General features: G+C 49.3%; 1 protein-coding gene across 1 annotated transcript in view; it reads left to right on the top strand.

Annotated features, from left to right (window-relative positions):
* The window catches only part of ASB18 (ankyrin repeat and SOCS box containing 18), a 64,690-nt gene extending 49,931 nt beyond the window's left edge, over positions 1-14,759 (top strand). The window contains exons 5-6 of the mRNA XM_047773840.1: positions 12,427-12,540; positions 13,550-14,759. Coding sequence (XP_047629796.1) covers positions 12,427-12,540; positions 13,550-13,735 — 300 coding nt within the window. The 3' untranslated portion in view covers positions 13,736-14,759. The remainder of the gene's footprint in view (positions 1-12,426; positions 12,541-13,549) is intronic.
* The last annotated feature ends 1,458 nt before the right edge of the window (positions 14,760-16,217 follow it).

Genomic DNA, 16,217 nt, shown 5'->3' with positions numbered 1-16,217 from the left:
TTTCTTTTTACCTCGTTAGGGAATTAGGCAATGTGACCTCACACTCCCATCTCTCAGCCGTTTCCCAGACTCCTGGGGTAGCAATAGGCCAAAAGCCAGGGCTCCGTGTCCAGGCTCCCCGACTGGGCAGCGGGTGCACCGTGCCCCGAGGGAGGGGGAGGCGCGCTCTTGGAAACCTCGCTCCCTTTTCCTTGCTCTGGCCTTTTTTCTCCATCTACATATAAAGCAATGCGCCGGTGTGATTTTTTTCCCCCTTAATTTTCTTTCTGCCGCCTCATTAGCTGAAGAGAGCGTGCCTGGGCGCTAATGACATCAGCGTGTCAGAGTAATGTGGCAGCCGCTTCTCCGCAGACAGCAAGGAGGCAGCGGAGATTTTTAAACTGTGTTGGCGTAAAAATAATGAAGGCAGCCAGCTGCCTGGCAAACATGAGGGGGCCCAGTGCTGCGGGGGTGGGGAGGGCCCAGGAGCCCCAGAGAGGTGGAACAGAGGAGAGACAGGAAATGAATTCCCAGAGACAGGCAATAAGACTTTGTCACAGTCCGTGACCCAGGGAGGAGGGGCCTGGAGGAGGGCTTCTTGCCGGGGGAGGACAGCTCTTGGGGGGGGCAGCAGAGGGGGGGGTGTCCAGGTTGCAGGCAGCCCCTGGGAAGCACTGAATATTTCACAGAGAGTAGTGAGCGGGCCCATTAGAGGGTAGCTGGAGGGTCCAGGTGAGTCCGAAGATGCAGGAATTGGCCCGGATGCCACAGCAAGATTAACAGCCTGGCTCTGGGGGGAGGGGTCCAGTGCGAACGGCTCTTCTTAATGGCTTGGTTTTCTCCCAACGCAGAAGGGAGACGATTGAATTCAGGGACTGCTGGCCCCCAGGAAATGGCTGGCTCCTGTAAGCCAGAAATACGAACACATCAAGAGCACCCGGTGGGGTGCGAGGCTGGGTGGGAAGACGCACAGCCCCGCCTGGCTCTCCTTCTGCAGCTCAGCCTCCCATGTCCATTCTGTGCCTCGCTCCTTCTCTAAAGCCCACTTAAGCCCAAGCTTGTGACAGGAATGGATTAGGGGAAAAAACAAATTTGAGGCAGGGAGGGGACCAGAGATGCTCATCGGAGCATGATTACCAATTTAAAAGGGCAGCTGCTCCTGTCTCCGTGTTAAAATTTCTGGGAAGACGTAGACAGGAGGGAAGGGAGCGGGGGAGGGGAGAAAGCGGATCCGCGGCACCAGCACCAAGACCTCCTGTCTGAGTCCGGAGGGGCTGCCGCGCCGCTGCTGGGTGGTCCTAGTGTCCAGGCGGATGTCCCACACAGCCGCTCGAGCCCCCCAGGCAGTGAGGGCTGCTCGTGGAGGCGCAGTGCATCCTGGGAGGGGCACTGTGTGCCAGGTGGAAACTGAGGAACCCAGTTGCATAGCAACCTGCTAACTCCGCTGGGGAGAGGGCAGGAGGAGGAGGCCTCCAGGTCCCCAGGTGGGTGGGCAAAGGGGAAACTGGGCTGGGCATCACCCAGCCTTCCTCCACTTTGCTCTCCCCACCCCCGTCTCACAGGCAGACAGAGAGCGGACCGTGGACTTCCCCAGCATGTTGCTAGACCTCACGTCTGGATCTCACCTTAACCAGAGATGAACACAGAGAAAAATAAATGGATTCGTGGAAGGGTGAAGGGCTGAAAAAGCAAAATGACAGAGCGTCCTGAGAATAGAGAGGAAATCCATACTTCTCACCCAAAGATCCAGAAGAAAATCTGGGCAGTCACGTGCCATGGGTGCCATCCTCTGTGGAGCATAAGAAGATCTAGCCTTTAAATCCATACAACCATGAGTTCCCTTGTGGCTCAGTTGGCAAAGGATCCAGCATTGTCACTGCTGTGGCACGGGTTTGATTCCTGACCCCAGGAACTTCTGCATGCCACAGGTGTGGATTAAAAAAAAAAAAATCTATAAAACCAAACAGGTTAAGAAGAGAAGTCAATAGAATGACAAAAAAAGGAAGATGGAAGAGAAGAATTATGTTAAAAAAAAAGCAAAAGCACAGTGGTAGATTAGATTACGGGTTAAAGGAAGTAAAAGGCAGAACTGATTCATTAAAAAAAAAAAAGAGAGAGAGAATTCCTGCTGTGGAGCAGTGGGTTAAGAATGCGACTGCAGTGGCCGAGGTTGCTACAGAGGCACAGGTTTGATCCCTGGTGCATCATGGTGGGTTAAAGGATCTGGTCAGTAGGTTGCCACTGTGGCTTGGATTCAGTTCCTGGCTGGGGAACTTCCATGTGCTGAGCAATGTACCCATTTAAAAAAAAAAAAAAAAAAAAAGAGGCGTTCCCATTGTGGCTCAGCAGTAGTGAATCGGACTAGTATCCATGAGGACGTGGGTTTGATCCCTGGCCTTGCCCAGTGGATTAAGTAAGGATCTGGCTTTGCCGTGAGCTGTGGTGGAGGCCAGTAGCTGTAGCTCTGATTTGACCCCTAGCCTGGGAACCTCCATATGTCACAGGTGCAGCCCTAAAAAGACCAAAAAAAAAAAAAATGAAACCCATGATGTGTAAGTGAAGTTTCTCTTTGTCTGCTCACCCTCAGACCGCCTCCTGAGGGCATGGGCAGTGCAGCTGGCCCCTTTGAGCCAACACAGAGTCCCAGATCAGCTGGCTTCTGGCTGGACTCAGCCAAGGGAGACGCCGTGGGAAATTAGATGTGAAGGGTGGCAAGAAGCCGAGGTCTTCTCCTCCTCTTTCTCTGCCTTGGGCGGCTTCTACACCAGCACCTGCATCTCCAGGGCTCCGACACCTCTAGGCAGCTGCTTCTCATAGTCACAGCCCCCACCAGACACCTCCTGTCTGACATGATTCCAGCCTCCCTTGTTCCTCATGGAACGAGAAGCACAGAAGAAAAGCAGGCTTCAGGATTGGTTGCTTCCAAGTCTCCATGATGTCAAAGAACCAGATACTTTCCAACCTCAGCATGAGTCAGCCTTACCCTCAGAATGGTTCCTCTCTTGGTCACATGGTGGCTTCTAGCAACAGCTGAGCCAACCAGCTTCCTGTTCATATCCAGCTGCTCTTCTCAAGAAGCCCTGAAGGTGTCCTTCCTTGTGTTTTATTGGCCCTAGTTAGCTTAAATCTGCCCTTCCCCGAACCATAAGGGGGATGGAAGTATCATGATCGTATTAACTTAATCATTTGGAGTGTTAGGAAGTCACAGTCAGTGTTCACTACAAAGGACTAGTGTTGGAGTACCCATCATGGCTCAGCAGAAATGAATCTGACTGGTATCCATGAGGTTGCAGGTTCGATCCCGGGCCTCGATCAGTGGGTTAAGGATCCAGGGTTGCCATGAGCAGTGGTGTAGGTCGCAGATGTGGCTCAGATCCTGTGTTGCTATGGCATAGGCTGGCGGCTACAGCTCTGATTCGACCCCTAGCCTGGGAACCTCCAAATGTCATGCGTCCAGCCCTAAAAAGACAAAACAACAACAACAACAATAAAAGGGACTAATGTTAAAAGATCTTAAACGAGGAAGAAAAAACAAAGCCAAGAGACTAAAAGAGAAAGTGATGGTCGTGAAGGACACAGAGCAGAGAGCCAACCCACAGATAAGCAATGTTACTGAAAAACATACAAGTGGATGGGAAATAATAGTCAAAGACACAATAGAAGAAAACTCAGCTGCACTAAAAAATTCTTAACTTAGAGAAGTTGAATAGATGTTCTGAAAGAGCATGGGGGAATCTTGCAGAGTATCCGAGCACAAAACAGATTATTCATAAAAGAATAAAATTCAGACTGGTCTCAGATTTCTCTGCTGCAGTGTTACCATAAGACAAAATAACATCTACAGATTTTCAAAGAAAAGGTTTGGATGCTAGAATTCTAGATTCAGCCAAGATAGCTTTCATTTTTGTTGGCAGAAGACTTTTAGCTTTCAAGAGCTCATAAGACTTGGCTTTGTAATGCATTTTTGAAAAAAAAAATTCTATTTATTCTCTTATTCAGCAGATATTTACTGAGCATCAGCCATTTGCCAGGCACATAGCAGGTGCTTAGGATAGCTAATGAGTGAATAGATCAGGGGGAAATACGTATTCCTGCCATCATGGGACTGTCATTGGGAGAGAGACATTAAATGATTAGCATAGTACTTAGGCCTATAAAATGACAAGGACCCAGAGAGAAGAAGCAGGGCGAGAGGCAGTGAATTTTAAAGAGAGCAGTTAGGATGGGTGGGGTTTTTTTTTGGGGGGGGTTGTTTTTTTCTTTTTATGTCTGCACCTGCAGCATATGGAAGTTCCTGGGCCAGGGGTCACATTGGGTGGCAGCTGCAGGCCTACACCACAGCCACAGCCATCCCAGATCCGAGCCGCCTCTGCAGCCTCCCTCTCAGCTTGCAGCAAGGCCAGACCCTTAACCCACTGAGCCAGGCCAGGGACCGAACCTACATCCTCACAGAGGTATTGTTGGGTTCTTAACCCGCTGAGACAGAACGGGAACTCCCAGGATGGGTGGTTTTTGAGTAGACTTGAGAGAGGTGAGGGAATCAGGTAAGCAGGCGTCCAGGCAAAGAGCAGCCCAGCAGATGGGCCACCAGTCCCTGGCCCCAAGGCTGGAGTGGGCATGATGCATGTGGGGGCCCACACGGAACCAGTGTGGCTGAAGGTGGAGAGAGCCAGTGGGACAGTAGCCGGAGGTGAGATGGAGGAGGCACCAGTCACGGGGGCGGGGGGGGGGACCTATAATGACTTTGGCCATTGCAGTGGTTTGAGCAGCACGGTATGGCTAACATTTCAGGAGGCTCCTGTGGTCTCCATGTTGAGGAAGAACCTTCGAAGGAGGAGAGGAGAAGGGGAGAGGACAGCTGGAGGTGGTTGCCACACTCCACCCGAGGGATGCCGGTGGTGTGGACGAGGGAGGTGGTCTGCCTCTGGATCTATTTGGAAGGTAGAGCCAACAGGATGTCTTAACACATTGGCTGTGGGAGAATAAAAAGGAGTCCGGGGCGAACCCAAGGCTTTTAGCCTGGGGTATTGGAAGAAGAGGTGTGCGTGCCATCCGCTGACTCGGGAGAGCTTACGGATAGAGCAGGTCTGGGCTTCAGGGAGGAGGCTCAGAAGCTCTGTTTTCAGTATGTTAAGAGTGAGGCAGAGCAGCCAAGAGGAGATAGGAAGGAGGCAGTTGGACACTCAAGCCCAGAGCTTGGGGAGTTCCCGTCGTGGCGCAGTGGTTAACAAATCCGACTAGGAACCATGAGGTTGCAGGTTCCGTCCCTGGCGTCTCTCAGTGGGTTAAGGATCTGGCGTTGCCGTGAGCTGTGGATTCCGCTTTGCTGTGGCTCTGGCATAGGCTGGAGGCTACAGCTCCAATTTGACTCCTAGCCTGGGAACCTCCATATGCCGCTGGAGCGGCCCTAGAAAAGGCAAAAAGACAAAAAAAAAAAAAAACAGAGCTTGGGAGGGAGGAAGGCTTGACCCATCTGGAAATACGCTCTTGAGGGTCGGTGGCATGGGGATGGTATCTTGAAAGCCAGGAGACCCAGTGAGATCACCGGGGAGGGGTACACGGAGAAGAGGAATGAGGACTGAATCCAAGGCCCTTCCAGCAGAGAAGACAGGTGGGAAGGCGGCAGAGGGAAGTCGGAGCAACAGCGAGGCAGGCGACGGCATCAAAGTGTAGTTTCCTGGAAGCTGGTGAAGAACATTGCACAGTGGAGGATGCGATGAGCTGACACAGCGCCGGGCGAGGTGGAGTGGTGGAGGCTCAGGGCCACGTGGGGTGGGCCTCCTCCCCCGGACCAGAGACGAGGGAAGGACCGTCTCAGGAAGGGGAAGCTCAACCCCTTACACGTCTCAACGTCTTTCTTCTCTTCCCATCCTGGCGGCCACCCGCTGAGTTGAGGCCACCACCACCTCACCCCTAAGCTGCAAAAATATGCTGGTACCTGGGCTCGCTGCCTCCAGTATCGCCCCCTGAAAGTTTTCACAACACGGTAGCCATGGTGATATTTCTAAATAAAATCGACCCGATGGCTCCTCCCCTCAGCCCGGTGTCCTCAAGACACAGTCCAGCCTCCTGTCGTGGCAGAGGTCGCTCTTCTGGATCTGACCCTGCCTTCCTCTCCAGACTCAGTTCTCACCGCTCCCCGCGTCTAACTCCGGGTCGCTCTGCAGCCCATCTCTCTGGTTCCCTCTCACCTCCCACTCTCGGCAAGTGTGTCCTCGTCTACAACACACTCGCCCGCAGAACTCTCCATAACCTTTTGTGAGTCCGACTCCAGGTCTTAGCTTGAATGTCGCTTCCCCCAGAAATCTTTCCCTGACCCACTCACCACCCTGCTGCAAATCCATTCCTAACACCTGGCGCCTCCCGCACCATAGTGCAGTGGCACCTACATGTTGTTGGTAGTATTATTAGGGACGGTATTGTTTGGGACTGTAAAATTCTGCGACAGCCTTGGTGTCACACAGGCATGGCACAAGCCCTGACTTGCTGAATATCTAGTAAATGAGTGGATTAAACAATCCAGTTAAAATAGAGGAAACTTAAATAATTGTAAAGGAGGTTGAAAAACGAAATGCAACTACCAAAGGAGCTATACAATGTAAAATATGATCTGGTGTTAATTATAATCCGGAACTCAAACTTCAGGTGTTATTAAGGAGGGAGAAGCATTGGTTAAGAGAGAGAGATGTGAGAGAAGGCATAATGGCACATCCAGAACCCAAAAGATACTACTTTGATGTTCAGATAATGATAGGTTTATACATATTTTTAAAATAACCACGAGTAAAATTTTAAATAGGATACGGATTCCAAAATATAAAAGGTAAATACAAAGAAAACACAAGCCCATGTAACGGAAATCGGACAATAAAGGAAACCAGGCGCATAAAAAAATCACAAAGACGAAAATAGAGGACCCTGTAGGTTATTTATAACAATCAATATATATTCTTTAAATTACCCTGTTACCAATAGAGAGAATCTCAAACACTTTAAAACATCGTGAAACAAAAGGTCAAAGTTAAAGAGTGGGCAGAGGTAATTCTAGCAAAAACTGAAAATAAAATGATGTATAGAGGAGTTCCCTGGTGATGCAGTGGGTTAAGGACCCAGCATTGTCACTGCTGTGGCTCGGGCCGATGCTCTGGTTCAGGTGTGATCCCTGGCAGGAACTTCTGCATTCGGCGAGCATGACCCACCCCCAGAAAATGATATATTGATATCAGTATGCAATGTAGACGGATTCTAGGGAAATACACAAAATGAGAAGAAAAGATTCACCTGACATTGATAAAGGATGCAGTCCATAGCAAAGACAAAAGATTATGTTGAAGTGGAGAAACTAACTGAAAAATAGTAATTCTAGAGGGCTTTTAAATTCACATCTCAATCTTCCCCATAAATCAAGTGGGAAGAATTTTAGAAGCTTCAGATCGTAAGTGTGGCATATACATGTTGAACTTTGAACCATGCAAACAGAATTCACCTTGTGATACTCCAAAGTCACACATTATTTACAGCTAGAATACACCAGAAAGTTAATAGCAAAAATTATTTTTTTCAAATAATTTGACTTTTTGAACATTTCATAGCACACTCCCAAATGAATACCGCATCATTAGTTGTTTAATTGCAGACTATTTAAGAATGAAAGGCAGCGACAACATTGTCCCTCAAACCGTATGGCTCTGACCACAGACTGTTCAAAGGAAGATCCATACCCCTTTTAGGATGGCTTTTATGGTGACTCAAGGAAAAACATACTGCCAGGTTAACTGAGCCATCAATCCAAGGAGCTGGAACGAGAAACTCCTTGGGAAAGGGATTACTAATGATAAAGCAAAAATTAAAGGGTTGGAATATTTTTAAAGAGAACTGATCAATGAAATCCAATAGCTGATGCCTTGAGAAGAAACTAAACTAGACAAAAGTCCAGCCAGACGAAACATGAAAAAAATTGCAAAGACAGTGACAGAGACTTTCAAATCAGAAAGGGCCCTTAGTCATAGACACAGCGGAAACAGCCCCTGGCTGAATTTCTTCTCCGCCTCCTAGACACATCCACGAGGCCCTCTGCTCCCTGGGTTTCCCCAGGGCGGTGTCCCCAAAGCTGGAGGAGGAAAGAAGAGTGAGGTCAGAGGAGGCAGTTACCTCACACCCTCTCAGCTTCGGGCTGGCTGTGTGTCCCCAGCCGAGGACCCTGCTCCTGGTGCAGCAGCTACCCCCCCACCCCCTCCCCGCCGCAGCCTCTCACCCTGCAGGCCCAGGAGCGGAAGTAGCTCTGCTAGCAGCTCCCCATCAATGTACTCTTCCTTGTGATTCCCTTGTGCTCACACCTGGCCAGGTAGGCCCTGTATCAATAAAGCCTCCTGGAACAATCCTATATCCAGTGTGCCATCTGCTTCCTGTTAGAATCCTAGTACATATGCAATGCTAAATCTCTTTAAAATGCAGATTGTTTTCCAGGAAAATGTAGATTAATAACTGAGCCCCAAAGAAATCAAAACAAAGAAAACCAGTAACCATGAAAGAAATAAAAAATATAAAATTATCACCTGTAACTAACAGCTAGGCTAAAAAGATTCAACTTCAAGATCTATCATATTTTCTTATTTCCAAAAATTACCTACTTTTAAAAATCTTCCAGAGTACTAAAAAGATAGAAATTTTCTCAGATAGTTTTACTATGTTAACATAAAGTGATATTAAAACCTGATAAGATTAGCCCCAAAAAACTAAAACTATAAACCAAATTTAGTTATTAAAAGAGATGCAAAAATCTTAGCAAATGGAATCTGCCATTACATTTAGAACAATAGCCAAATAGAATCTGTTTTATAAAGGCAAAAATAGGTCAATATGGGAAAATCTTTTTGTATCAACCTGGATAGAAAAAGGTGAAGAATTAAATTAAATCATAAAATTTGTAGTAAATTAGGAATAGAAAAATATTTCCTTGACTTAGAACAAAGTATTGGAATTTCCTTTGTAGCTCAGCAGTAATGAATCTGACTACTGTCCATGAGGATGCAGGTTCGATCCCTGGCCTAACCCAGGGGGTTAAGGATCTGGCGTTGCTGTAAGCTGTGACATAGGTCACAGATACAGCTCAGATCCTGCATTGCTGTGGCTGTGGCAAAGGCCAGCAGCCACAGGTCTGATTCGACCCCTAGCCTGGGAAATTCCATATGCTCTGGGTGTAGCCCTAAAAAGACAAAAAAAAGAGCAAAGTATTTCTGTGAAACTGATATCTAAGATTATGGTGAAACAGTAGAGATGATAGACAGTCCTATGAAAATTACGACTAAGATGATGATGCCTGCTATCAATATTATTACTTAACATTGAATTTAAAGCTCTAGCCAATGTCATAGGACAAGAAAAATAAATAAATATTAATACTGAGGTGGAAGCAACATCATTATGTGCAAAATGATCGTCTACCTAAGAAGTAGCCTTAATAAATAAGTGTATTTAAAATGTAATGGAAAAAATGAACACATAGTAAAAAATGAGCTAAAGACTGAAGTTAGTAATTCACAAAAGAAGAAAGACAAATGGTCAGCCAAAAGGAGACGCTCCACCTTGTACCTATCAAATTTAATAACTGATGAGATGGCCTGGGTAGGAAAAAAAGAGGCACTCTCACACTCGGTTCTTTTAAAAGTGTAACAACTTACTTTCAATTTGTCAGTGTGGTTTAAAAGCTTTAGGAGTTCCCATCGTGGCTCAGTGGGTTAAGGACCTGACACAGGATGCGGGTTTGATCCCCGGCCTTGCTCAGTGGGTTAAGGATCCAACGTTGCCATGAGCTTCAGTGTAGGTGGCAGATGTGGATCAGATCTGGCATTGCTGTGGCTGTGGCATAGGCCGGCAGCCACAGCTCTGACTCGACCCCAGCCCGGGAACTTCCAAGTGCCGCAGGTGCAGCCCTAAAATGGAAAAATAAATAAATAAAAGCTTTAAAGTAAGAATAGTTGGAGGCAAAAAGAGGACTGCTTTCAGAGCTGTTCATTGTTTATAATATCAAAAAATATTGAAGCAACTTATAATGGTTCATTTGTTGAATTCATTATGATACATTATATAATATGGCCACTAAAAATGTTCAGTCATGACTTCTGAGTGGTTCACAATGATTTTGATGAAAAATCAAGTTAAAAATAATATGCAAAGCGCTAGTTCAATTCTGTTAGATGTATTAATTCCTTGTCTAAATGCATAGAACCTTAGTAGATACAAAATGTTGATAGTGGTCATCTCTGAACAAAGGCTTGAAAAGTATTTTTTTTTAACTTTGCTTTTCTGTCTCTGTAAGAGGGGTTAGATCTGAAAGAAGCCGAGCAAACGGTACAGGGAGCGTCCATACCGACTGTGTTCAAGGAGCCCCAGTCAGCGTGACACAGGCCACGTGTAGCTTTCGGCTCTGACTGCTGTACTCCTGACCTTAGAAGAGTTACGTAACCTCAGCCTTCGCAACCACGAAATAAGGACAATTTTACAGCACTCGGTAAATCTTAAACCTCAAAGACAGAGAACAATGAAGTTGCCCTGCCCATCCCCAAAATCAAATCTGAGTTTGATCAAGCTTCTAAATCGAGCCACTAATTTACAGACAGCAGAGAAAGAACAGCAGGTTCAAAAACCCCACGGGGCTGCAATCAGCAAAATCCCAACAGTGAGAAACTCTACAGGACAAATAATCCAGTTTCCTCAACAAATAAATCACATGAAACAAAAGAGACCTGTGAATACATAATATCAACTGATGTAAAGGTGTTCGCCTTAACTGAATTCTTATTCAAACAACAAATGATTGCTTTTTATTTAATGGCATTGAAGAGAAATGTGTGAATTTAAACATTGACTGTATGTAAGATAATTCTAAGAAACTACTGTTAATTTCTCAGCTGTTATATAGGTTTCTGTGTTTATGTTTCTTCTAAACTTCCTTTAAGAGGTACACAGGAGTTCTCATCATAATGAACCCAACTAGTATCCATGAGGACCCGGGTTCGATCCCTGGCCTCACTCAGTGGGTTAAGGATCCAGTGTTGCTGAGAGCTGTGATGTAGGTTGCAGATGTGACTCAGATCTGGCGTTGCTGTGGCTGTGGTGGAAGCCAGCAGCTGCAGCTCCAGTTGGACCCCTTGCCTGGGAACTTCCATATGCTGCAGGTGTGGCCCTAAAAAGCAAAAAAAAGAGAGAGAGAGAGAGATACACAAATATTTACAGATAAAATGGTAGGATATATTGAACATACTCTAAAATAACATTAAGGGGGAGGAGCTGGAGGTGTGGACGGGGCAGGATTGGCCATGAGCTGATGGGGGTACACGTGGGTTTATCATACTGTTTCGTCTACGTTTGTTTGTGTACATTCAAATTCTCCATAACAGCAACAAAAAAAAAAAGTTCTTTTTTTTTTTTAAAGCAAATAGGGTTTCCACGTTTATGAGGAAGCTGATAGACGTGAATTGTAGAATTTGCAAATTCGAAAGTAGGCATCCTTTGCCAGTGGGGATGATGAAAAATAAAATGGAAAGGCCAAGTCGAGAAGAAGTTCAACAGCAAAGCAATTCTTCTCCCCCCATTTCCCGACACACGAGAAAATCCAAGTAAGGAATTGGCAGCACCATCCTTGGGCCAAACACCCTCCCATCAGAACTGATGCCCTTACTGGATGGACTGGGAGTCTGGGGTTAATAGATGCAGACTCTTCCATTTAGAGTGGGTAAGCAATGTGAGCCGACTTGTACAGCACAGGGAACTTTGTCCAGTCTCTTGGGAGAGACCAGGATGGAAGATAATATGAGAAAAAGAATATATATATATATGAATATATATATATATGAATATATATATATGAATATATATATATGAATATATATATGAATATATATATATGAATATATATATGAATATATATATATGAATATATATATATGAATATATATATATGAATATATATATGAATATATATATATATGACTGGGTCACTTTGCTATACAGCAGAAACTGGCACAAAATTGTAAATCAACTATACTTCAATTATAAAAAAAGAAAAACGTACTTATTTCCTTTCTCTGAGCAGCTCTCGAGAACCAAGGGAGCCAGGCCGCCCTCAGCACAGTCCTCCTGGGAATGGTGGCTCTTGACTGGGACTCTTCGTGATGAGACAGCCCCTCGCAGAGCCTGCCCTGTGCTTGTCTGCGCCTAAGGCCTTGGGCCTGCACCGACCCTGCTGTCCTGTTACTGGGGTCGCCGCTGTCCCCACGTGGCTGAGGATAGTGAGGTCCCACAGCCAGGAAGTGGCAGAAGGGGAATCCGTTCACACACGCACACCACACACACGCACACACGCACACACCCCCCGTCTCCCCACCTTTTCCCACTTGGACCCCAAGCCGGGCCACCCAAGCCGTGCCTCCCACCCTTTGCTGCCAGGTGCTGAAGACCTGCGCGCCCGCCCCCACGACCATCGAGGTCCTTTTCAACTCCTACCCGCAGCTCCGCGTCTCCGAGTCCTGGAAGGAGGTGATCCCCGAGGAGGTGTTTCAGGTGAGCGAGCTGCCCCTTCTTCCCCCGTTAGCACAAGGCTGCTGTCTCTTTCTCCTCACCCGCGTGTGCAGTTTTGCACGAATGCCCAGGTGGCTCTAAAACATCAGGGAAGCAAAGAGAAAGGCAAGTGGCGGCGGATCGGTTTTTCTTCCGGAGGCACAGTAATCGCGCAGCCTGGGGTCTGGTGGCAAGTGCTGTGGGCTGCAAGGACCACACTGGCTTAAGGTCGGGGCTCCCGTAACCAGTGTCCAGAAAAGGGTGGGCTGCGAGGTCCAGGCCTCCGTAGGTCGGCTTCATCTTCACTCGGCTTTTAGGATATGACCGAGGCAGCTGCGGGTACCGCATCCATGCGCAGCCAAGTCCGCAGGGGACCACTGATTCAAAAAGAGAGAGAGGAGTTCCCATTGTGGCTCAGCAGTAACGAACCTGACTCGTAACCAGGAGGACGCAGGTTCGACCCCTGGCCTCATTCAGTGGGTTAAGGATCCAGCATTGCCATGAGCCATGGTGTAGGTCACAGACAGACGCAGCTCGGATCCTGCATTCCTATGGCTGTGGTGTAGGCTGGTGACTACAGCTCCGATTCAGCTCCTAGCCTGGGAACTTCCATATGCCACAGGTGCAGCCCTGGAAAAAAAAGAGAGAGAGAATTTTTTTTTTTTTTCTGGAAGCCTCTAGAGAATGTCTCCTCGTGTTTCATTGACTTGAGTCTGTGCAGACGGCTGAACCAGCAGCGTGCTCTGTGGACGGGTGGGCAGAGCGGGCTTAAGGATGTATCTGCGGGATCTGAAATCACCCCAAACGGACCTCCCTCCGACTTGGCAGGAGCTGCACTTTCGAGAAGGACCAAGACCCTTGGGGGGTGGGGGGGGTGGGGGGTGGCTTTGGTGGGTCCTTCCTCATCGGGGGCCGAGAAAGGATGCCCTGGGCCTTCAGGGGTCTCCCGGCTGGAAAAAGGCGACTGTCGGTACCAGGTGCACGGACTGAAGTCGCCCCACCTTCTTTTCAGGTGCACCAGGCTTTCTACCGGTCCCTCTTGGCCTTGGCCCACGCCCCGCGCTCCCTGCAGCATCTTTGCCGATGCGCCATTCGGAAGGTGTTCGGCGGGAAGTGCTTCTGCCTCGTGCCCCTCCTGCCCTTGCCCCAGTCCCTGCAGGATTTCCTCCTCCTGGAGCCAGAGGGGGTTTTGCACTGAAACCCAGAGCATTTGGACCGAGACGCTTGTGCTCTTCTGGGGGCGGGGAGGGGCCTCCCCCGACCCCCATGCACAAACCCCTCCTGGGCGTGGAGTTGGTAACCCCAGCCCTCCTGCCTCTCAGGGCTGCGTGTGAGGATTGAAACAGGGACTGGTCTGTGCTGGTACTTGGATCACAAAGGACCTTTCACCTAAACTGAAAGATACAGTATTTCTCCCAGGTTTGTCTCCTGCCCGCAGTGAGTTAGCCTTCGTGCTGCGGCCCCTCCCCCCAGCCTGCAGACCCCCTCCTAGAACGCAGCCTCCTGGAAAGATGCTGTTCCAAACCTGACAGACGGTCACACTGAGGGCAGACACTTCCCAGGAGCCCACAGGTGCTCCCTAGAGCATCACGGGCCAGAGCCCCTAGAAGGACCTTGTGAGCCAGACATTTAAATCCTGTGTCACTCCTTTGTCCCGCATCCCGCCCCCCCCACCTCCAACCGATCCAGCTGTGAGAACAGTCCGTGAAGCCAGATGCCGGGGCCGGACACAGGTTGATCGAGGAGGCCGCTGTCCGCTCGGCCCGAACATCTGGCACAGGAGCGAGTTCTGAAGTCTGGGACTGTATTAACCACGGCTTTTATTTTCTGGATGCTGGTGCTTTGACATCTGGGGCCTTTCCAACCCTAGAGGGGCGGCCCCTCCCGGGATGACCCAATTCCGAGAGCTGGTAAACATCTTGGCCCCAAACAACCTTGTCAAATACAACGCCACCCATCGGAGCTCACCTCGCCACCACCTCCCTGGGAGTCCAGACGCTCTGCCCCCGCAGGACCAGGACCAGCGACCAGGGACAGCCCCCGTGTCGCAGAGCAGTTGTTCGGACTAGCCGGTCCTAAGCCTCACCCATTCCTTCCACGGAAATCACAGGAAAGCCTCTTGCCCTCGTCCCCTCCCCCGCCCCTCCTGCCCCCGGTGCTTCCCCGTGTGGTGTGGTCTTCCTCTTGGGATTGGTGTGTAATAAACCATCTCTTCGTTGGGACCAGTCTCTGGTGTGTGGGCCTTATTAGACCTCAAATTTTCTATTAAATGCCACTTTTTTTGTTTTTTAGGGCTGCACCCACGGCATATGGAAGTTCCCAGGCTAAGGGTCCAATCGGAGCTACCATTGCCCGCTTACAGCGTGGCCACAGCAATGCCAGATGGAGCCACATCCTCACCCTACACTGCAGCTGAGGCAACTCGGGATCCTCAACCCACTGAGCAAGACCAGGGATTAAACCCGCATCCTCACGGATACTAGTCGGGTTCTTAACCCACTGAGCCACAACGGGAACTCCCAAATGCCATATTTTAAAACAAGGACTCTTTGTGGCCATCCTGTGAGGATAAGCTGTGGCTCCATTTTTGCCAGTGCAAGGTGCACCAAGGACGAACCTCAGGAGGGGCGGGCACACCATCCCATCATTGCAGTCTGGAAGGGGGTTCGAACCCCAGCAGGTCACTGCAGTCCAATGTGCCGTGTGCTCCGTGAGGGAGGCTCCCTGTGGGGGTGGGAAGCATGAGAGCGGGCATCGCGGAAGTAGCCAGGCTGAGCCTCGGAGGATGGTCGGATTTCAACGCGCAGGTCGGCCAAGGTTGCAGGGTGGGGGGCAGCCTCCTGAGCCTTCCGCCGACCCACCCACATGCTGCCTTGCAGACAGACAACTCACCCAACCTACCAAAACAGAGTTCAAAACCCCACACACCCCCATCCCTGACAGGTGGCTCTCCGCAACCCCCTCCTAGGTCAACATTCAGGAGCCACCACTGGATCAAAAGGACATCTTCAGCAAAGGTAGGGGTGCAAGAAAGTGCAAGACGCAAGGGAGGAACAGGGATTTGTCCTCCTGGAGGTATCAGGCCCCGGGACAAGTGGAAGGAGGCAGGGCCAGAGGAGGCGGGAGGCAAATCGGAGGCCCTTGGCTTCCAGATCAAGGATTCTGAACTTCACTGGGCAGGGCTGTGAGGCGCCCTGGGGCAGGCAAGCAGACATGGACCCAGGGAGACTCTAGGGAGGTTACTTTGTCCTGGAAAGGGGTGCGGCACCCTGGAGGGCAGGTGGGTGACACCCTGGGGGCGAAGGCTTCAGAGCCAGGCTGCTCCGCTGAGCAAGAAGAGCAAGAAGAAGAGCTACCTGGTGTTTGCTCAGCTGGGACCATAAGTATCCACTCCTCTCGCTGGGCCAGGATTCCGTGAGCGACCTGGGGGCCAGCAGCAGGCTTCTCCGCTCTGAGGCGATCCTACTGAAATGCAGATTCTGACACTCGTGTGTGGAATGGGGCCCCAATTCTGCAGGCAGGTCTGCAAACTTTAACATTATCCACAAGCTTAGGTGATAGCCCTGCCCCTGGCTGGCCCTCCTGGGCACAGACGACAAGCTTCCAGGCCCAGAGGTGGCCCAGAAGGGCACAATAAATCGTTCCTTCTCTTACTATGATTGTTTTATCATTGTTAGAAG

This window comes from Phacochoerus africanus, chromosome 3 (genome assembly GCF_016906955.1).
Source record: "Phacochoerus africanus isolate WHEZ1 chromosome 3, ROS_Pafr_v1, whole genome shotgun sequence".
NCBI classification, from domain to species: domain Eukaryota; kingdom Metazoa; phylum Chordata; class Mammalia; order Artiodactyla; family Suidae; genus Phacochoerus; species Phacochoerus africanus.
Note: the sequence above shows the minus strand (reverse complement) of the source record. Positions and strands in the feature narration are given on the sequence as shown.